The sequence below is a fragment of the Typopeltis vanoorti genome, chromosome 1 (genome assembly GCF_054136105.1).
Source record: "Typopeltis vanoorti isolate ZY-2024b chromosome 1, IOZ_Tvanoo_1.0, whole genome shotgun sequence".
In the NCBI taxonomy this organism is placed as follows: Eukaryota; Metazoa; Arthropoda; class Arachnida; order Uropygi; family Thelyphonidae; genus Typopeltis; species Typopeltis vanoorti.
The window spans coordinates 144,711,874-144,735,965 of record NC_143549.1 but is presented as its reverse complement, the minus strand read 5'-3'; the positions used below and the strand labels follow the sequence as shown (position 1 = coordinate 144,735,965).

The following is a 24,092-nucleotide window of genomic DNA, read 5'->3' as shown; positions in this document are numbered from 1 at the left end:
TTCAAGCTGTGTTGGTTCGCTGAAGATTTTCGAAAGTTTGAAAAAAAAATCTAATTTTTGCCGTTTTTATTATATGTTAACAAAAACAATCAATTTACAGTTAACTACTAAAAAGAAATAAATATTAAAAAACGTATCGCAATAAGATTTTTAAATATCTAAACATTTTTTGTCTCCCCACTCATGAAAAGCTGTAAACTTATGTCTTAATATCGTGGGTGGGCTAAGAATTTCTTCTTTTTTTTTTTAAATCAATTTTGTATTTTTTTTTCTGTGTTTGCATAACGTGTTCTAGAGACCAAACATGGAAAACCTTTTTCAAATCACTTCAGAACTGAAAAATGCTGGGCTGTGATCTCACACTGAGTGATGTGGTTCATCCCTCAACTAAAGACAAGTATAAACATCCATTCCTAAGGTGGGATTTCAACCCGCTGACTGGATGCAGAGTGATTACGTTAACCACTCGACCAACTAGGCCTGCAAACTGAGGTCCTCCGGAATATTTCCGAATCACATTGACCGCAAACAGTTGAACTTTTTAATTCCCTCTAAATTTGCATCCTCAAATTATTATAATCTTTATTTTTTATCTTGTTGTTATGATTATTTTTAAAAAAACATTAAGCATTACAATTCTAAAATATTGTATTCATTTTTCTATCTAAAAATAGGAACTAATGTTGGTTGTACTGAATAGAATGATTCTATAGAAATAATATTTAGAGACAAGGATTTCCATATGCTGTATAAGTTTGAAGACTACCGTCCTTCAGAAAATAGAGGCTCTGACAAATGCGAGCCAATTTGAAAGTGCATTCTGCTGGCTGACATGTACAAATGAATATAAAGTGGCTTGTGAATGTATATTTTGAGTAGTAACAAATATTTTTTCGTGGTAATGTAAAAGGAGGTTCGCAACAGACATTCGTATCAGCACTCCGTCACAGACACATAATCCTAGCTCTAGTTAACTAGGCACTTTTATGAAAGTGGCTAGTTAACTAGGCACTCTTATAAAGCGCAGACAATTTGTGTTTGGGGAGCGGAAATATTCAGAAATCGGCCCATTTTTCTTAGCCTTATAAGTGACTGCAAGACAGCAACTCATCGACAGGCTGACATCCAGTTCGAAAATCACGTTGGTCTTCAACAAATGATCTACTTGATTGCGAGTGTCACAGTTGATGGCTTTCTTTCTGGTGAAGGATATCAAGTTTAGAAAGGTCAAATCCGCATAAAGTAGCGCAAAGTGCCTTCATAAAAGTGCCTTCTCCTATGACTAATTTCATTGCTCGCAATGAAATTAGTCATAGGAGAACTAATATAGAAGATTTTTCCTCCTCTAGTATTAGGTATCGATAACTTAAAATCCTATCATATTGCACTAAAATAATAAATAACATGAAGAGAGAAAAGAAAAAGAGAAAAAAAAGTATAATTTATGAGACGTAAGCAAGTATAAATGATACAAATGACATTATCTAATGCCGTTTATACTTATAAAGAAAATTTAATGAAAAACAAACAGTTCACATGGGAAAAAAATCGAACAACAATTACTCTAAAGATACCTAAAATACATAATCGAAAGATAATTAATCAAAAATCCTCAATTTATCAAATCAGCTAAGTAATAAAGAAAAATAACTCATATAGAAATGAACTGAAAGGTAATCTCGTCAATGTACTGATTTTTAAACCTTTATTATACACTCTTACTTCCTTTTGGTCGGTCCCAACTTGCTGTTGCTCTAGTCAAGAATTGAGTATTTATTATGCCTGACTAAAATGAAATTAAATTCTGCTCTAACTAATAAATTCATTACCTTTTGAACTCTTCGCTTATTTTGTCATTTTAAGCGAGTCTTTGATTAGAATGAATCTATATTGATTAATACTTAAAGCAGATTATAAATATGAATCTGAATTCTGTTCTTGCCTGTTTTCACTTTTTTTTTTTATTTTGTAGGTGATGTGGAGTCTGTAGAAATGATTTTGGTGCCCCAAACCCAGTTCGCTCCATTATCCGAAGCTCTATGCAAGGTCATCTACGAACTGAACACTGAAGGAATGATAGCAACTATGGACATCATCGCCTCCCGTCTACACGCTAGCTTTCCCGAGATGGTTGTCCCCAACGATCAGATACTCTACCGCACTTTGGGCAGTTTAATTCGGGAGCGAAAGCTCTATCATACCGGTCATGGATACTCCGTCGTTACTCCCGAAACATACAGAATGACGGCCCTTCCTCCTCCTACCGAACGTCAGATGCTGATGACTAACGAAGAAGCGATAATCCGGCTTCATGGAGCATGCTTCATGCTCTCGCACGATGACAGGGAGCCCGTTTGCTCTCGCTCGGTGCAGACAGATCAAAAAGACTTGATGAGTGTTTGGTCTTCCTCCTCGTCGTCCGATAAAATCATCATCCCACGTAAACACCAATCCAGTGGAGGAGGACAAAAGGAATCAAAACTGAAAAGGAGTCATTCCTTGAAGCTTCTTCGTGGCAAGGAGAAGGACCGTCTTAATCGTAGCAGCTCCTTGAGAATGGGAGGAGGAAGTCCATTAGCGGGAAAAGAAGGAGAGACGAAAAGTGACACCGATAACCCGGAGTACCACAAAAGTAAGCATGCACTGCTTTAAATACAGAGATTCATTCTTTATGAACGTTAAGTAAATTTCAGTCATAAGGAGCTTGCTCAAATGTTGTATTCAAACATTAACAAAGTGACATCCTACTAGCCAGTTTTAGTAACAAACATGTGAAATAATAACCGAACAAAGAAGAATAAATTTGCTTTTATTTATTTATGAGTTGATTTCATTATTTATATCACTAGATATATTTGAATATATTTATTTTTTTGATACCATTAATTATTTAGTAACAAAATCATATAAGGTGTTAATATAATGTGATATAATATATCCTATAATGTTTTATTCAGATATTTCTTGAATTATTCGTTCTGTTTCTTCTAACTTATTTTCTGCTTAACTGTTTTCCCTTTCTTCGTAGCTCCACAGATAAAATGGGAGGATATCGAAACCAGAATTAATTTAGGCGATATACTCTCTCTTTGCAACCAGAAAATATTCTGTCTTTATAAAATGCAAACTGATATATTGTCGAGTCACAGTGAATTTGAAAGAGTTTGCAAATATTTTAATTGTTAACATAGTATTACAGTGTATACAAAACCATGCACGACACCTCCTTCTTTTCAATGTTATATGAGATTCAGGGAATAGTGATAAGGTGATAAACCTCTTAAAAGTTGAAATGGTAGTGAGACATTTGGCATCCGCTTTTTAGAGGTGTATGCATCTCATCGATGTGTTCATACGAACGAACAAAGCTGAACTTCACAGAAGTGTTTCTTCATGATATTTAATATACTAGATGCTTACCATCTCTCTCTCTCTCTCTCTCTCTCTCTCTGAATACCGGCATTTTACTATGGAGCGAAGACCTGCCATGTTCATACAGTAACTGTGATCACATCATCAGCTTTTCAAAACTTATTATAACTAATTCTAGATTTAGTTAACGTTTCAAAAAATAATAATAATAACCCAACCAATATTACAGTTGGCTTCTGCTGATTCGCTTTCCTATTATCAGTTTCGGGATTTTTTTCACCCACCCTCCGACGTGTTACCAACAACACGAATCCTAAAACATGTCAGGTAATGGGCAAGCATAAGAGGGGAACGTCCCACTTTTTGAGGGGAGGGAATTGGAGTGATTAGCTTCTCTCGTGCGAAATCTAAAGTAAGTTTTAAAGAACTCCTTTTGCTGTGGCGCTTTTACGAGATTGTAATGTTAGCCTTTATATAAAATATAAATTAAATAATACTATTGTTTTCGGGGAGTTCTCTCTGGCACATTAATATTCCGATAGCACATTAATATCACATCCTTCATTTCAAAGCCAAGTAAAAGAACCAAACTTCACTAGCACGTTTCCTGTAGATATAACGAACGCTTTCCCTTCACCAAATAAGACTGACGGAACATTTGTGGTGAAGTAAACTTTTGTTACTTCAAGCAACCGCAAGAAATTAGTGTCATTTTCCTGCGAAATTTTGTTTGTATTAACATGGTTAAAAAAACAAGGATGCCAATTCCTTTCTTCTTAAATCTATTATTCCACCAAGCAAAAATATTATGCATTATTTATACTAAGTATATTACTCTACTTTGTTTAGGTTCTTTTTTTCTAAGTTATGTGTTCATAGAAGAGATGCTTAATTAGTAAATGAATTACATCTCCAAACTAGCAAGGTGACAAATAGCTACCCTCCTCCCTTTCACCTCTATCAAATAGTATAAATAATTTTATTTGATGATATTTCTCATCAGGCCTTACTGTTTTTATTCTTTTTGTCCATATTTTGGTAAGTGAGTCTGTTAACCTATTTTTGATTTATAGAATTTATCATTATCCAGACTGTGACAGTTTTAGACTGTAACAATTTTAGAACGATAAGTCTTATAACTCACACAGCAAAAATTCTGGTGCAAATAATTTTAGAGAGAATTAGGAATAAAATAGAAAAAGAAATGAACGAGGAACAGTTTGGATTCAGAACCAACAGAGGAACTAGAGAGGCTATAACTTGTCTAAGAATTATTGGGGAGAAAACACTAAACCATGGTGGAAAGTTGTTTTGGGGATTTCTAGATTTTGAAAAGGCATTTGATACAGTGAAACATGAAAGGCTTTTTGACATTCTAGAAAATACTGATATTGACTCATGATTTGGAAATTTTAAAGAGATTATATTGGTCACAAATAGCGTCAGTGTGTGTAAATGGAGAGGAAACAGGAGAATTCCCGGTGGAGAGAGGAGTCAGACAAGGGTGCAAGTTATCACCATTATTTTTTAACTTTTATAGTGAACAAATGTTTAGAGAGGCACTTGAGGATGTAGAAGAAGGAATAAAAATAAACGGAAGAATCATTAATAACTTAAGATATGCGGATGATGTAGTAGTGATGGCAGAAAGTGCAAATGGGTTACAACAAATTATTCAAAGAATTGAAAACTATTGTAAAGAGTATGGACTAAGAATTAACACAAAAAAGACCAAGATAATGATAATGGGTAGAAAAATAGGAGATAATGTAAAAATAAGATGTGGAGGAAAGATTTTAGAAGAAGTGGAAAGATTTCAATATTTAGGTAGCTGGATCTCAGAGAAAGGAAATTCAGAGTTGGACATTAGAAATAGAATAGGCAAAACTAAATCGGCATTTATGGAAATGAAGAGAATTTTAATAAACAAGAACACTAAAATAGGCGTTAGAATTGGAATAGTTAAAGCAACAGTTTGGAGTATTGCAAGTTATGGAGGTGAGTCATGGACACTAAGAAAGAGAGATATGGAAAGAATTAATGCATTGGAAATGTGGTGTTATAGAAAGATGGAAAAGATTAGCTATACAGAAAGAATATCAAATCAAGAAGTTTTAAGACGAGTTGGGATGGAAAGAACACTGTTAAAGAATATTATGCAAAGAAAGACCAGATTTGCAGGACATCTTCCGAGAGGTTCTTCGGGACACCTGACAAGAACTATATTACAAGGGAAAGTTGAGGGGAAAGAGAAGACGTGGAAGACCAACTAGAGAGTGGTTTAATGGCATCGTGGAATGGACTGGTTTAAGAACGACGGAGGTCACAGACAGAGAGAAATGGAGAAGAGCTGCTCATCTGCTGCAACCCTCTTGCTAGAGGATGCTACCGGACGACGACGATCATTATCCAAACCTACGGGTACAAATTACTTGTGTCTTTTAAGAGTTACAAGTATTTGTGCATAAAGGTAAAAGTTATTTATATGAGTTTATTTAAATTGCTTTCTTATATATAAAGAAATCGTTGATAATAATAATAAGATGGTGAATTCTGTCTCCGTAGTCTTCAGTAATACATGCGTCTTTGAGTCGGTTTGTTTGTTGGAATAAATGGAGTAAATCCTTATCAACTCATACGACACCAGCTAACTAACATACAGTATTAATTCGAAATCTTCAAATTCCTACAAATTTCGTCACGGAAGTATTTGGAAGAATCGTGAACATTGCAAGATTTCTTACTTGAAATCCAGAAGTTTGAGAGAGGAATGAATAAAATGATATATTTCTTTATAATCCTTACTAGTCGTATATATCACAGGAATTAAAAAGTGGATGCATCGTCTTCTTTTTCACTTTGTCCTTGTTTGTTTTCTTTATAAGAATCAAACTTTACCAGTACTTTTCCTGTTGATATTAAACTGCGATTCCCATAAATTCAGGTAAGCTAGTTTCATTTTTATTCCCGGTTTTATGATATATATATATATATATATATATATATATATATCCTTCTTTTATAAATTTTATATTCATTTATTCTTCAACGTAATTTTAATTTTTATTACTTCTGATCTTATCAAAAACTCGTACTTCAAGTTCAGCTTGTTTTATCGCTTAACGATTTTGCCTCACGAGATTAGTGAGGAAATCGATGCCATGTACAAACTTAAATGTAAAGTAATATAATTATCTTTTATTTTTATAGTGTTTGGAAAAAAATTGCACGAGATCATTGCTGATTATGTTAGAGGAATATAAGTAAGAAAAAATAAAGATATCTTGTTCCCAGTACGCCTTCTTTCAATCATAGCACGTTATAATTTTAACATCACTTTCAAGTAGTTTAATAATGAACTTACGAGCCGAAACAGTTACAAGTTTCTGTCGTAAAAAAGTACTTTCGAGAAAGCTTCATCTTCTTTCATTAACGGGTCTCTGACAAAGAATTGCTTTATAAACGAAGGCTGCTTCAAACCATTATGAATATACTTGATATTTTTGAACTCGACATTTAAGAGATTCGAATACATTTCATGTTTGAAATACATGTGGTGTAGGAAAAATATGAGATTATATTTGCGTCAATGATAGGAGTCTGTGACGCGAAAATACATTCTCGAGACCCTCTCGTGTTCGTCCTTACCATGATAGCGGAACAACGAATTGTTGGATGCGATTTCTGTGGTCCCAGATGTTACACCAGATGCCGTTTATCGATAGATGGTCCCTGTCTGAATAGTGGGGAGAAATGTCTGCCACGGTAGATTATAAATTGGTGGTACGAACGAACAAGGGCGGTTCGTGCATAGGCACTGCGGAACTACGGCACCCCCATTTCTCGATATATAAATATATTTATTAATTCATTTATATTTGCTTGTAATATTTAATTTCATCATCAACAATCCTATACAATTCTCTTATTTCGTATAAAAAATAATAAAAATCCATCTTGTAGAACTTAGGGAGGGCGAAGGACGCTAGCAGCACTATGTTTACCACAGTGCCATATTGCTACGCGCACAAGCAGATGCACGTTATAGCGAGCTATTAGCGTAATGCGGCACTGTCCGTCGCGCAGTTCCACTGTTGTTTATATATAGTTTGCGCCAGTGGTAGAGTGTTCGTAGTGCTAATCGTGTTTACTCCGTCTCTTTAAATATTTGGACATTACAATTAAAGACATAACATTTGTTATAGTTTTTATTTTAGAACATTATTGGGGTTATGATAATAGATTTTATTTTTAAGTAATTTTGAATTATACCAAATTGTATAATTTTATCGATAATAAACAATATTTTTTCATGAAACAAAACAAGAAGAATATATTTTATTTTAAACAATATCTTTTCATGTTTATTTATTTTTTTAATTTTTACCATAATTTTGATATTTTATCCAAACACGTATACACTGTACTTACAGTGTGTGTGTATATTTCGAAAGTTGCAGCGCCCCCACGATTTCAAGCCACGAGCCGCCACTGGGTACGAATAATACAAAAATAGACATACAGCTGTTAGTGTAAGGGAAATGATATGCATTTCAATGCAGTCTTCATTTCAATTGCTTCTCATGATTCTTCGAAGTTTCGCGAACATCAAGGATATTGCCAGTAATCTTCATTTTGTACGTAATATATGACGATCTCATCAATGACTGCCGGCCTGGTTGACTGAGTGGTTGGAGTATCCGCTCTCCAGCCTCTTGGCTGGAGAGCAGACACACCATATTTCTTTGAAATATGGCGAATGGGAAATATAAATAAAAATTTAGTGTTTGTTTAAATGTTCATAATTGTTACATTTATTTATTTATTTCAAAATGAATTAAAATGCTTGATATTATCACATATCCCTTATCACGATTATATTTCAATTTTATTTATATTTCAATTTTTAGAAGAAAAACTGTCGGTGTTTGCCAAATTGTTTCGTCGACATCGCGGGGAAAAGTCAAGTAAGGGACCTAAATGTGCCACATTTTCCTCGCAGCATCCTCCAGCAGAGTGGACAAATCCTGCACTCGTTCATTATCATTCAAGGGCTACTCAGACTTTAGAAAGGGATGTTTTAGTTCGCTCAAAGGTAAGATTTGTTTTAGTAAACTGTTTTTTATTTGCTTGTTTAATTATCTGTTTTTGCTTTCCCTTTAATCTAATACATGGAAACTCGGCTAGTGAGCCAGTAAGGCACTACTGGAAAATGTAGAGAAGTAAGGGGAAGCGGACTCCAAATTCTACTGACTGAAATTTTATCAAGTCACAAGAATTTGTTGAGTGGAACGAAATGAATTATTTAGATCATTGAACAAATGAAATAAACCAGTGATGATATATATTATATTATATTTGTTTTCGCATTTTCAACAAGTTATATGCATTTAACAATTCCATAATACAATCTTCGCTAAGCCTACTGCAGCTCCTCGGGGAATTGTTCTGCCTTGTGATGGACATTCAAAAATGGCCAATTTTTCAAGCCATAAATTGAATGGGATTGAAGCATCATTTAAATCCAGTCACAATACATACTGCACACTTACACCTATGCTGTACAAAAGTTGTCGAAACGAAGTATTTCACCCGTTGATCTTCGAACAATCAGACATGACCTCTTGAGAACAAACAACCAGCAGGATTTGAAACAGAGTCACGTTTCTTCCTAAACTCATTCGGACCTCTCGCATTATTGCTTTGAATTGACCTCGAGTTCCCTGGTAATGCGTGACAGTACCGTCAAGCAGAACAAAAGCAACCTAAGCTCATCTTCTGAATGCCGGTGTTTCTTTTTACCGAAAACCTTATAGAATCAGCTTATATAAAGTCAATATATCGTTGAAAAGCCGGAGGACACATCGGATCGGTGACCTGTGGCTAAATTCCTGCCCGGTCTGGTTCACCTGCCCCTACCCCGTTCTGAGAATTAGGTCTGCTTCTTTTCACAGAACAACGTCTTTAGGCCTTCTATTTGGCGCGCGTACATATCCCCGTCTGAACGGATACAATTTCCTCTTCCTTTAATGCCTCAAATCTTTGATGTTTGTCATAAATGAGGATCTGCAATATCTCTAGCTAAATATCTTTTGCTATTGCGACCTCCTTCCCTTTGGTTTCTTGTTGTTGATCACGATTCCTTAATTAATTATATTTTCAAGGATTTACCTTTGTGCTTTATAGGGAAAAAAGAATGGTCTAAAGAATTATAAAATTTGTGTTTCAATATGCTTCTATTTGAAAATTAGAAGCTCGAAAGTTAACAGTTTCCGCTATGTTTCTTTTAAATCTGATTCGTTTTAAAAAAGATGTTTACGTGTTAAATGTGAACGGTAGATCCTCAAAATGTTCGCAAGCGTAAGGCCTACATCACCGACAGTTACAGCTGGACATTTAAGGTCTGGCTTTCTTGTGCAGTTGGTTTGTTTCAGAATTCATATTTTAGCAGCAGTCCTAACCACGAAAGATTGAAGAAACGTGTGTGTGTGCGAGAGAGAGAGAGAGGGAGAAAAGCCAATGATGTTAGGTAAGTTGCCAGAAATCCTACTTTGGATTACAGGGTTTTTTCTTCCACTTTAAATCTCCTTATTAAGCTAAGATATTCCTTCTGAGTGAAGACACATCTTTTTTGAGAACACCATTCCCACCATATGGTTGAAATCTTGTAGCACACTTTGTAAAAAGGGTGGCTCGCAATGGATGAACTTCATCATCAATATTTTCATCTGCTCAGTCGCCTACACTAATAACTGGAAAATATTTCTTGCATATCCTTGAAAAAAATAGTAACTCAGTAACTTCAGTTAACAAATGACTTGAAATCTTCTACTTCATTCAGAGAGACCTAGGTTCGAATCTCGCCTGTAAGTCTTTGTAAGATCTCATGAAGGTAAATTCGCTTGTCGTATACGAAGGTGAAAAGGTTTTCCTTAATAAAGAAACAGTTTTTTTTTTTGTATCCTGCAAATCAGTAAGAAAATATATCCAATTAACTAACATAATACAAGCACAATGGCTTCTTAGCCACTGAAATCCTAACCAACTCCAATCAATTATCTATCAACCCCATTGAGAAATCTGCAAATATACTCACGAAAATTTTCACCTTTATCTGCTCCATCAGTAGTTCCACTATTTTATCATTTGGCATTTAGTTATAATGTCTAAATTTCCAAAGTTTGCATTTCAGCATATAAATGTATTTATTATTTGCTTTACTCGGCAAACTTCAGTCTATCAAAGTGTGCGAATCAATTCCACATTTTGATTTGTTTTTCTGTTTCAGACAAGAAAGTTTTGACCCAAATGGAAAAATTAATGCAAGCAACTTTGCACACAACAAATAAAACTGAAGTTGTCGAATATCGTGTTATTGTAACTTGCTCCGTTTCATATTTTTATTGTTTATATTCGCCGAAGGAAATATTAATTGAGATGGCGACAAGATGGTTACGACAGTCAACCAGTTCTCCTCTGTTGTAGAAGCTGCTGAACTAGATACGGATTATTTTGAACGTTACAATCAGGAATTGCTGAAGGCAGTCGTTCAGTAGCAATAGTGGTCAACTAAACGGTGTCATAAGAGATGATCTTTGGAATAACAAGAAATAAAAAAATTATGAACATTTTCATTAAAAGAAGCCGCATACAAATATGCAAATATATTTGTATGCGACCAAGTTCTTTTCTTGTAATATGAATCAGATCCGGGTCCAAAATTTAAGTAACCCCAAACAGGAGAATATTCGTTTATTATTATGAATAATATCTTTGTTTTACTGTAAATAGGACCCTGAAGATGGCGCTGTGGATAATATAAGGAAATGCATGTTTTTTTTTTTTTTAGGTTGAAAAAATTTTTTTAGGTTTTTAAAATGTTGAACAACAAATGTTAAATAGTTGTTGAATAGATATTTTTATGCAACGTAGTAAGCAAAAAAAAGTAAAGAAATATTGTTTTCTGCGTGTAATTCTACCCCAGAAGTACAAAAAAAAAAAAAAACAGACCATGAAAGATTTATCTAAAAAACTTGTTGTTGTAGGGTTAGTAATGCCTAGTCCATTGTCTGTATTTTACCTTTCTCGCTATCATCCCCCCTGATTTTTATCTTTTTCTGTGCGTACTTATTTCGTCTTCATCTTTACCCAATTTGCAGTTGACACGTTGTACCCAGATGATTTAAACTAATATAGATTTGTTTTTCTTCGGATTTAGGAAATTGCATAGTTTAGGAGAACAACATAATCTTTAAATCTACAGCCTGAATATTTCCACATTACCTGGATCGCTGCGTAGATTTTAAAATCCCCAGGCATTTTTAGCAAGGAAACTGTTTTTCCGTTTTCGGTTATTTCTCCACAGAGCCTAATATTTTCTTGTTTTAAGATTGAAAATAAACGCAATTGAGACCACCCAGATTTCCCACGCGTTTCTCAGACAGTTTCGTGAGCGACGTGTCTAGAAAGAAGATCGTGAGAACTTCGCTTCCATCCCTCTGCTTCATTTTTCCCACGTGCTACACCATCCTAGATTAAAGTATGGTTCATCACTTCCCCCAAAGTAGGGCAGCTGTCAGATCTGGTTTCGGGTGTAAAAGGAATCGGTAATCACATGTCACACTCGTACACACACACACACCTCCTTGTTTCCCACATACACCTCGCATAGTGTTATGAGTCGAGTCGGATTTATCTTTGTTTATTCTTGCTTTAACTAAGACGTTGCTAACATCAGACGTAGTTTTGTACGTGACGGGAGAACAAAAGATATTGATCCTCGTTATGCGAGACGGCTGTCCCAAGATGACGCGCCTCAACTTCGATGTGCACACTCTTACTAGACTACGATACTGAGTAGAGGTGATAATCAATGCGTCAAAGCTGTTTGAATTGCACGCTGTCAGTGAAAACCCCCAAATGTGTCTTGTCTACATATTGAACAAAACCCATTGCACTACTTTTTTTTGTCTGGCGGGTAGGAAGGGGGAGAGGATATTTTCTGAACAAACCACACTCTTTTAGAAGAGAAATACATTAATAAAAATATCTGAAAGTTGTCGAATTTCGCTAAGTATTATTATTATAATAATATTAGTTTATCATTATGCTATTAAGTACTTGATTAAATATTATATCAGCATGTTTTCCTTACAGATCTTCCTTAAAGTTATTTCTTAAAGATTTACGAATGTAATCACTTTATCATGAATCCCACCCATAGCAACTGACGAAATTCCAGTGGAAATGGAGTTATTAACGTCGAAATCTTCAATAACACCCATGAAGATATAATCATTGCATTATTCATGTTTTCTCTTTCGTACACTGACCAGATTGCCAACATGACCCAAAGATATTAACTTTTAACCTATGATGACCTGATGCCAGTTCATCCCGCAATATACGCCCCCCTCCCTCAACTTCACAACCATCATATAAAATTCATTGCATCCGTGTAATAACAGACATTACGGCAATAGCAGCATTCATCTTATCTTTTATGGTGGTCACTTCCCGGAAAATTGCATTCTGAAGATCTAGAATTGTGCGATATTCTCACGATACATACCACGTAACTTCTGTTTTGGTTTTTATTTTATTTTTATTTATTTTTTCTCTCTCAAGCTAGAAATCCGTTGATAATAAGTAAAAGAGACGGTCGTTCACAGAGAAACCTTTCATGAAATATTTGCCTTGCAAAAGACATGTTTTATTAATCTTCACATTTCAACACATTAAATGCACTCGGCACAGACTGCGATCCGCCAATCTCAGTTAAAAACTATATTAAGATCGCATTACAAGTACAAATAATTAAATTAATTTCGTATAAAAACGATATATCTTAATAAAGACGCATATGTATTTATTTAACTATGTAATATTTCTAAAATCATTAGTAATTTATAGTAAAAATATATAACCACCATCATTTTTTCATCCACTGCATTTAGCACATCTCTTCGAAATACTGTTTCCATGGCAACGATAGATTATCTTTGAGTTCCAGACTACTAATAAATTAAGTAATTTACTTCATTGTTTATGCTGTTGGACGATATGATTCGCATCATTGCTGTAAAGCTGTGCACTAAAATATAGCTTCACTTCTAAATATTAATATTTCTATATATAAAACGAGTTTAGTTTGGTTGATAAGATAGGCTTCATATAATACTTTTATGCATATTTCTGTTTCCATGGAAATCACAGATTCTCTATAGGTAGCAATGCAGGTTTCATTGTTAATATATCTATTGACGTAACGCAGTGCTGCTAGCATACGTTGAGAGATAGCATGGAGTCCAACATTAAGTTGATTCTCAATACATTTAAATGTTTTATTTATTACCACAAATATGCGAACCTTATTTAAATCAGTCAATCGACGCATTATAAGAGCAACTGGAAGAAATAGAAACTGAAGCCTACAGGACTGATAAAAATGAAGCTATTGTTGTCTTGACTTTTATAAAACTTAAATTCTTTCAAAGAAAAATAAATAAATAAATCGAACACAATTTTAATTCCTAAAAAGGGATAGTCGATACGACTGTGAAAGAATAATTGACTTTAAAGGGGAATAAATCAGTCAGGTTATCTGAGACGATTATAACAGGGTTTAGTAAGTTTTCCTACTAATCCGATAAATTATACCAAAATATATATTTTATAACATGGATTATATGCTAGCATAATGCATTGGGTTACATAATGCATATATTACTGAAGCTGGTGATGGATTACTTGCAGCACCTATGAAATGATTATTTACTTGACTCTTATGGGTTTAGCACATCAGTAAAGAAGAAATTGAGAAAGGGGTTACTGTGCTTGCTCGTGGAGACTCAAATAGAACTGGAAATTGCTACTTTAGATCTACGGTGTGGCAAATGGCATTATATCGTTAAGAACTGAAAGAAATGACAGGAAGGCTTTCCTGTTCTATTATTCGATGTTCTTTGTGACTATCCGTGTTCCACTTTTGAACGCTTCTTTATAATCATTCCTTCCAGAACATAACGTCCTTTCAATGGGTCATTGTACTCAACTTTTTTTCTTTTCGTTTTTTCATAAAAATAAGTTAAGTCATTTTAGGTACGTATTGCAACAATATAAGCATTTATCTATTCCAGTAATAATCGGCAATTAGATTTATAACTGCGCATATTGTCATCACCTCATCAGAATTAATCTGTCCATGCACGCATAACAATAACAGGCTCTCTCTTGTACCCAGTTAAAGAGAGAGCCTGTTATTGTTATGTATATATGGACAGATAAATCTAATTAGGTGATCAAGTCCAGCATTCTGGACCTTTACTAAAATTTATGGAAATATTTTCATTTTTGGTTTAACAGCGCGTTTTTTAATCACGAACTGCAGTTATACTGCATTTACACAAACTGTTTTACGAAATTTTATTACCATTATAATAGATTATACCTAAATTTTTCTCATAGTGAATGCATAAGATGTTCTTATTTGTTTAAGAGCGAAATCTTATAATTCATAAAACTAGAGCGAGACAAATGTTATGGGAATTTGAAAATAACGAATGTTTTTGTCCCAAAATTTTAATCGCACTAAGGCTAAAATTAGCAAACCGAGATTGTCAATTAATAGAAATAGGGAATATTAGGAATTCATTCTTATTTCTAACACTGACATATCTGGTATGTTTAAAAAAAAATATAATAAATTTTATTATTTTAAAGCTGATAATCTAAACGATTGGAAACAGAAGGCGATATTCCTAATTTAAAAATCATCTTTAAATAAATTTCTAACTGCCCTTATTCACGCTTTGTCTTCGTACTATCACTCTTGGTTTGCTGCCGCATTTTTCTTTCTTTCTTTTTTTTTTTTTCTTTTCATAACGCCCTTCTGATTATCACAAAACAGAATCATGCACATCTGCTTAGGCAAAGTCATGATTTAAATAGGTTTTCCTATAAAACAACCAATCAGGGTATGATAATAAACAAAACATGGAGAGAGAGAGAGAGAGAACATTGAAATTATGCTCGTTTCAGATATTTTAGGAACTGGATGGCCTGAGGAAAATTTTGACTATTTCGCTTTCTTCTGTTTCCTTTCTTCTTTATAAACGCTGTGGCAGTTTTGTTATGAATTCAAGATTAATGAGAACGCGTATGAATATTTATATTTCGAAACATATTTTCAATTTCATGTTATAAATCATTATTGAATAGCTCCATAGAACATATATAATTACATTGTAAAATAAGACTTAAAATTAAATTAAAATGAATTAAATATTTCACTAATTATGACACTAATTTTACCAAAATAGAATTTGGAGTAGACAATTTATTTTTTCCTCGGTCACAAAATATGTGAAATGATGAGGGAGTTTTTATTTGTCGTACATCAAAATAAAAACATTACAAAGTAATGACGGTACAAATCATTGAATTAAGTTCAAATCGCCTGTGGTTCACTTCAGATGCAAACTTTACTCTGAAATTTGTTATCCTATATAATCTAAGATTTTTTTTAAATATTCGTCAGCATCGAAAAACTCGCCTTCAACTAGTATTATGTCCCAAATTAGCAGATGCTACAATACTACGAGATCTTGTGCATTTGTAACAAAAATAACTATTATTTTGTTAACCACTCTGACCAATGATGGGATGCTGATTTACATAGCTTAGGAAGTTATTTCTGGTATAGATAAGATCCATCTAATATGGCTTCATCATTCATTATCATAATCGAAAGCACGTTTCCGATTTTTGGACATCACATTTTGCCTCTGAGAATCAAAAGAAAGGTGCATCAAGCTTTATTTAAAAATCCGTAAGATGGTAACCGAAAATCATAGACAAGGTAAAATGAAAGTAGTTGAAAATAATATTATGCTCTATGGAAAGATAAAAAAAAAGCGCAACAAATTATGTCCATTCTCAGTTAGCTCATCAGGTTTCATTTCCATTTTACTGAATAGCAATTAGCCATGAAAATGTGCCTGCTCATTCACGAAGAGTGAGCTGCTCATTCAGCCTAAATATTGTATTTTGCAAGTAGTTTATCCAGTGAGAGGAATTTCTTTTCATTGTTTTTTAAACTTAAAACGTTGAAAATAAAGCAGAAATTTCCATGATGTTTAGCATTTACACAAAATACAGTCATTGAGGTGATTCGCAGATACACAAAGAAGACACCAGAATAAAATAAACAGTTATTAACAGCGGCCAGCAAGAGTGAACTTGTAGAATTTCACAGAATGTTGGGCATTACGTAGTTTGTTGTAATTGCTAACAATGTAAAAAAAAAAACACTAAAAAAAAGATCCTGTTAAGTCTATAGATATGTATATCTATACTCTTCAAAATGTCTGATCAAATCTACGGATGATAACAGGACTGTCTACAAGTGCATTCGCTGTTCTAATGGAGTTTTCAGTTCAAGTATATAATCATCAAGTATACATGCAATCATTAAAAAGAAAATGCAAAAAATAATTCATAATCCTTACAAAAGAGCTCTTCAATAAGTTACCTAAGACTATTTTCAGATTATTTCTGGATTTGAGGACCTCCTCGGTCTGCCACAAACTGTTACGACCCTTCATAAAATTCAACAGACATCCATTAATTCAAGTTTCATAAACAGCGAAAAATATTATTTGAATATTTTAAAATTTTTAAAATATTCAACATCATTCTGAGAAATTACTGAGTTATTTTCGTGTTGATTCATATGCCACTATGAATCAACACAATTACCGTATCACAAATCAAGCAATTACCATAATGTCTTAAGATTTCCTTAAATGGACGTCGGTTTTATTTTTTGAATGATTTTAGTTGATTTAATGTAGTATTTAAGATAGATGTTGGAGAAGCGAAGTATGTCTCACATAAATGTATTATTATTATTATTATTATTATTATTATTATTATTATTATTATTATTATTATATTTATATATTAGAATATACGGTTTTGTCTGCTAATACCTATTTTTTGAACTTTATTAGTTGAATACAAATGTATAGGTCCGGACTCGAAAATTCATGAATCAATGAATAATTAAATACTCATCCAGTGATGCTTAATTAATTTTTTTAAAAGGATCATATTAAAAGCATTGTGCATAGACAACATCGACAACTGATTCCATGCCCTTTCATGTATTCATGGATTGTTTTATAATAAGCAAAGCTATTATTTTATTTTTAAAACTTAAAGTAAAATATATCTGTGATACAACATATTTTATACATTCTTCTTCCTGCTATCACACTCATCAGAAACTCTCAATCCCCAAGTATGATCTTATTGCATCGATTCTGTTTCATTGTTTCAGAATCCATAACCGATAACACTCTTTGTCATCAGTCGTTCCACACATTATCGATTATGGATTCTGAAACAATGAAACAGAATTGATGATTACTTAGTCCATAGTTTTATAATTCTCTAGGGCAAAGACAGAGAGACCCGCTAACATTTTTCAATAAAATTCTGGGTTGAATTTACATTTGCAGAATGGGTGAAGGAAGCTACCTGCCGCAATACATCACTCCAATAATGAAGTTCGCCATTCACATGACTCTTGTTTCCAATGGTGAAAATCATTGGAAACAACAGTTTCCAATACAACGATATAAAAATGATTTAGATCTTACTAATTAACCTCTTGCTAAATTCTGGGAAATTTATGTATATAATGTTCCGTCCTATAAAACCAGACTTAGGAGTAATTAGGCCTCTCTAGTTTCAATAGAGAGGCCTAATTACTCCTAAGAGGCCTAATTGACGAAATTATAGAATTAGTTCTTATCGTCCCAAAGTTCTCATCTGAATTCCTCGAACGGGCGTGGAGGCTGGAAGAGGGTGACGACAACACGATCACTTGGATTGTTCATATTGGACTGGAACCGAAGGAGGAATGTCAACGTGTTCCAGCTGTCAACTGGTTTTTTTCTTTTATTTATTTTTATGTGAATCCTAAATGCAAAAGGCTGTTAGCCTATAATACATTAGTATTAATAACATGGATTGGTGAGCTAAGGGTTCGATAATCCGGAGCCCTGCTCTTTTCAAACACTACAAGTGTTACTATTTCTCATTCAGAACACAGACTGGTCTAACATTATTTTTAATGCCTAGTTGTCTTATTTCCTTTTATAACAGCTCACTTTTCTTATTCGTAGTTTTTTTTTTAATTTGCAATTATTTGCAATTTTACTTAAGAGTGAACAGTTTCTTATTATATGCATATCTATCGTTGTTTTATATTACTGGTAGTTTTCTTTTCTTCACCACTTCTGTAGTTGCAAATATTTTATTTAAACTCAGATGTAGAGTTCTTCTTTTTTTTTTTTTTTTCAAAATTAGATTCAATTTGAAATTCTTTATGAATATTTCCAAATTTATGTACTTATCATTGGCATGAAGTGACAAGCAAGCCATTCGCCTGCGCTTTGGTAAACCAAACAAATGATTTCTCTCCTCAATTACGAGAAGTATCTGTTTTGCTATTTAACAATGTACAAGGGAAAATAGAATCCGCTAAACAAATGTTCGCTGATTTTTGTCTTGATCTTATCGCATTTTTACTTCTTATTTGGACCTGATCTAACATCCATCTAAAAAAAGCACACCAATTTTGCAAGGCCCATTAACTTTCGAACCTTCATCTCATCAGATGTGCTAGGACGATTGTTACGATGAATTCGTTGAAAAACAACGTAACTAGTATAACTGGTAAGAAAATAATAATTTAAAACTTATTAACTTAACACCCGCTATGTTCACTTGAACTATTTTTTCTTGTTTATTTCGTAGGTGCGGTCAAATAGCCTCACTCGAGCACACTGTCGTGACCGGCATTCTGTCCACGTGCACTCAACTCCCTGCGGCACACCTCGAGGAGATAGGCGAAGTCGCATCACCCACGAGGTCAGCGACATTGTTTACCACACCCGCTCGGCAAGTCTTCCTCGCCGATGTCTCCCATCTACGCCACAAGAGGGCAGCACCAGACGTTCAGCATCGTCATCCTCAAAAAAATCATCCAGGAGTTCGCACCATCACCAGCCAAGCAGCTGCATCAGTCCGGGATCAAAAACGCGATCATCATCGAGAGAATCAAGTGGAACACGAGTGGAAAGGATAAGCAACAGAGAAACGCTGAAAAGAGAAGCAAAAAATGCACAACCAGCTTTCACTACCACAGATGATTTCCAAGGTGTACCGAGAAGCACTGTCATTCCTTACCGCCCTCATCCATTATCTCCTGTTCCCCACCAATCATTTGTTAAGACTCCAGCTAGCCCTTCTCTAAATACTTATCACCGGTCTCCTGTAACCTCTATTCCTCGCACTAACTGGCGCTCCTCTTTAATTCCATTATCCGACCAAAAATTGGCTGTTGGAGAACCTGTAAAGAGGACTTCATCTGTTTTACCCCAAAGACCTACTGTAAGAGAAGTCGCTAGTGTTCCTCCTTCTACACCAGCAGCAATCCCTAAAGTTCAGCAGGCACAAGAAGAAAACAAACCCCATATTATTGTTAAACCCTCTTCTGATAGGAATCCAACGATAGATAATTCTATCGACTTTAAAGTCACCATCAACCCGAAAACCGATTCCAGACCTACACAAGTGCCTGACGATACCAACAAAAATTCTAATAATAATATGGTTAAAGCTACTTTAGCAACCACATGGAACCATTCTATCAGTGGAAACGCATCATTTCGGAAAACAAATAGTGGACCCACAGTTACCACACGCACCAGTATAACAACCAGCGTTTCCCATGGCGGCTTAAAAGACTTGCAGAAACATTCTCCAAGCGATACTCCAAGGACCCGTAGTGCAGAGAGCAGCCCTTTACATAACGTGAAAACTTCCCACATAGTGGACTGTACCGGTAACTGTACGGTTTATAGTGAACTGAACGATCCCACACGTCACAGGATGAAACTGGCCGAGGCAAAAGCGGCCTTTTTCTCCGATTCTCCCAACAGTAAAGATGCTTCAAAAGATGATAGCGGATTCTCCTCTTCCAGTTCTACAAGTAACCCCATCACTATCACTCCTTGAAATAACTCATGTTTCGAGGGACTCAAATAGAGAAGTTCTGCAAAAATTGGACCGTATACTGTCGTCACTGACTTTGTTTGTTGAACGTTCAAACAATGGCAGAAGACGACCGAGGTCACGTGCCAATCATGTGTGCCATTGGGAAATAAATAAAAGTTGCTTCATTCTTCTACTCTCATTGTAGATGAATTGTAAGCAACAATTAGATTTCTAATAATTTAAACATACCTGGACTTTCCTCATTTTTACACTAATAGTAGTGGATGGTACCATTTTCTGTACATCGGGAGTTATTATGTATATTAAAATTACTACTGAATTCGAATTTATTTTAAATTTAATTAAAAGTAATTAGTGATTTTTGTAGCATTTATTTTAATAGTGAAATTTCTAAACTGAAATACATACTAGTGTTTATGGTACCATTATCTATTACTACGACAGGTTTATTTCTAATTCAACCGATGACTGTAGCTCGTATTTAAAAATAGACCAGAAAATCAATATTTGTATACTTGAAAATTTAGAAATTAAGAAATATTTGTATACTTGAAATTAGCTAAATAACTGTCATGCATTTCTTGCTACAGAATTTATAAAATGGCTACAAATTTCTAAATGGACAGACAGAAAACAAAACTTTTAATAATACATTACGAAGTAATTGATTCTAATGTAGTTTTTATTGTTTTTTTCTTCACAAATTATTAGTAGGTCATATAGTTTTTTTTTTCTTATTTGAATGGCCTTTTTGAACCTACCCATAAAAAATAAGACAAATAAAATTATTAAGCTGACCAGAATTAATGACCTCTAATTATTAGTTAAAGAAATTATTAGTCCTTGAACCGACATAAAAAATAATAATCAGCCTTTTGTAAGACTATTAAGCTTAGTGTACAGTATTTACAGTATATTACTTCTAGTGATAACAGAAATAAAAATTGAACACATACTAAATGCAGTATGATAACTCGACTGATAACATTATACAAATATCTATCAAAAAAGTCCAAGGTTGTAGATTGATTTCTGTTGTCCATATAGGCATCGTAATATTTCCTCCTTACGGTATTCGCGCATTTTATAACGTAGTCGAAACAGGGAACATAGACACAATTTTGGAGATTTTTTTATGAAAGAAAATTGCACCGTGTTTTACCCAAGTAGGATGAAGCAATAAAATGTCCTGAAATATTTGCTCAATATTCTTCCAAGTGATAATATGTGCAACAGAACAGGTCATAACTTGAACAAAAAATCATCGATAATGTGCGGATACATGTCAGAAATATCGCGTCTTATCTTTCTCAGTATATACTTTAAATCACTTGAATATATTTGGAGAACCGGAATCATATCCTCTTGTGAGCTCGCCATCATATTTTAATATTCGGTTGGCGAGTTCCAAAAGTTTAAAATTTTTTATGAAAATTAATATCTGCTATTGTGCGATGCTATCCTACACGGAAAAGATGTAATCAAAACATAAAATGACACTTGTTGTTCATGAAATTTTTCATAAAAGATAAAAACAAATTATTTATAGAAAAAAAGTGATTAAATTCGCAAACGAGAACCTTAAGTCGAACGTCGAATTCACTATTTTGGCCTAAATGTTCGTCGAAATAGAAAAAAATAAAACAAACCCAGAATTTTAAACTTAACATTTACTTAAAAAATAAAAATAAAATAAAAACTTCGTTTATTCTCATAGCGATCTGAAACAAAATTAAAGCTATCGGAACACCTAAATTGAAGCTAGTTAAAATAACATATGTAATCACAGAACTCAAGGAAGTACATAGCCCCGTTCAGATTCAATACAGTCTATACAATATAGTTTAGTTAGCTATTACTTCATTGTTTATTACAGCCATCATTTTTAAACATAAAATCCAAAAATGTGCATAAAAGATTTTCAATATCGACTGTTTACAAAATTAAATTTTCTGTGCATAATCCACATTGTACATTTTTTATGGAAAGTCCAGGTAAGAAATGTTTATAGATGGTGACTTGTACTTACCATTTGTGTATAGATGGAACCGCTTTGCACGGTATGGATCAAAATAAAAATTTTGCTTGCTCTTTATATCTCCATGTCTTGTTGATTATGAATTCAGATTTCTATAAGCCGCATCATTAAACAAAATGTGCATATTACTAAAACAATATCTGTCGTGATTCAGCATAAAACCCTGTTCTCCTCATTTTCTTTCAGATGTCTAAAGTTAAAAAGGTTATCTATTTCTAAAACGGAGGATGAAACTTGCAAACAAGAACAGTTAAGTCGAATGTCGAATCCACAGTTTTGGCCAAAAGGAAATCTGAAATACATAGTGTGCCCGTTAAGTAATGTGGTTGATTTTTTACAGGACAACCCTTTGAATAAAAGTAACAAACGTGTTTATAGTTTTGACTGTTAGAGTGTATTGTAATCGCAGGTACAACTTTCGAGTCGGGTGACGTAGCAGCTTTCGTGTGGCAACCGTTGAGGTAAGAGTGTGTAAGTGGAGCTTGTAAGAAGTTGCGCTATGGAGCAAAGGGCTGTGATAAAAATTTTACTGTAAATTAGGAAAAACTTCTGCAGAAGTGTACCAAGATCTAAAAAAAGTTTACGGCGATGACTGTCTGAGTAGAGCATAGGTGTTCCGTTGATTTTTAACGTTTTAAGAGGGAAGGGAGTCCCTGGAGGATGTGGTCAGCCAGTTTCTGCACGGACAAATGAAAATGCGGTGAAAGCTAGGGAAATTGTTGCCCATGACACTCAAATAACCACTAGGCTACTCGCTGTGTACAGCTTGGTGTCGGTAAGGAAAGTGCCAGATTAATCCCGAGAAAGATTTGTTCGAGCTTTGTGCCGCATATGTTGATACGAACAGAGAGAGAGAGAGAGAGAGAGAGAGAGAGAGAGAGAGAGAGAGAGAGAGAGAGAGAGAGAGGGCGGGTTGCATGGTGTCAAAATTTCACCCATTCATTTCATCAAGATCGTGACGTGTTGTAAAGAATTGCCACCGGTAATGAAAGTTGATATTTTCATTTTGATCCAGAAACGCCAGAGGATGGAATGACGTGGACCGTCTTCTGTCCTGCAGAAGGAAGTCCAGCTGCAAAAATCAGCTGTCAAGACAATGGTCACTGTTTTTTCCGATGCTGCTGGAATTAATTATCCACCGCGAATTAGTTTCTGAGGACACCACAGTGAATAGTATTATTTAGGAGTAATGCAACGTCTGTACGCCCGCATGATACGTGTCGGGAAAGAACTGTTGCAACAACAATTGGTTGTTGTGCAACAGTTCTTTTCCTAACATCCAACGCGGTGTGACTCAGACACTGAGGGAGGTTCCCGTTCAAGACTTCCACCGAGCCTTCGAACGCCCGTACGAATTAAATGCTGTGACAAGTTGGATGGAGATTATTTGGAATCTGTGTAACTGACAATTCCAAATGTAGATCTTTACACACACACACACACACACACACACACACACACACACACACACACACACACACACACACACACACACACACACACACACACACACACACACACACACACACACATATGTTCAAGATACCAAGCTATTTAGCTTGGTATCTTGAACATTTATTATACCCAAGGTAAA

General features: G+C 34.4%; 1 protein-coding gene across 1 annotated transcript in view; it reads left to right on the top strand.

Moving 5' to 3' along the window:
• Window positions 1-22,555, top strand: part of LOC150110507 (uncharacterized) — a 163,967-nt gene extending 141,412 nt beyond the window's left edge. The window contains exons 2-4 of the mRNA XM_090394302.1: window positions 1,973-2,632; window positions 8,283-8,467; window positions 19,198-22,555. Of these exons, the coding sequence (XP_090250428.1) occupies window positions 1,973-2,632; window positions 8,283-8,467; window positions 19,198-20,460 (2,108 nt within the window). The 3' untranslated portion in view covers window positions 20,461-22,555. The remainder of the gene's footprint in view (window positions 1-1,972; window positions 2,633-8,282; window positions 8,468-19,197) is intronic.
• Window positions 22,556-24,092: the final 1,537 nt, after the last annotated feature.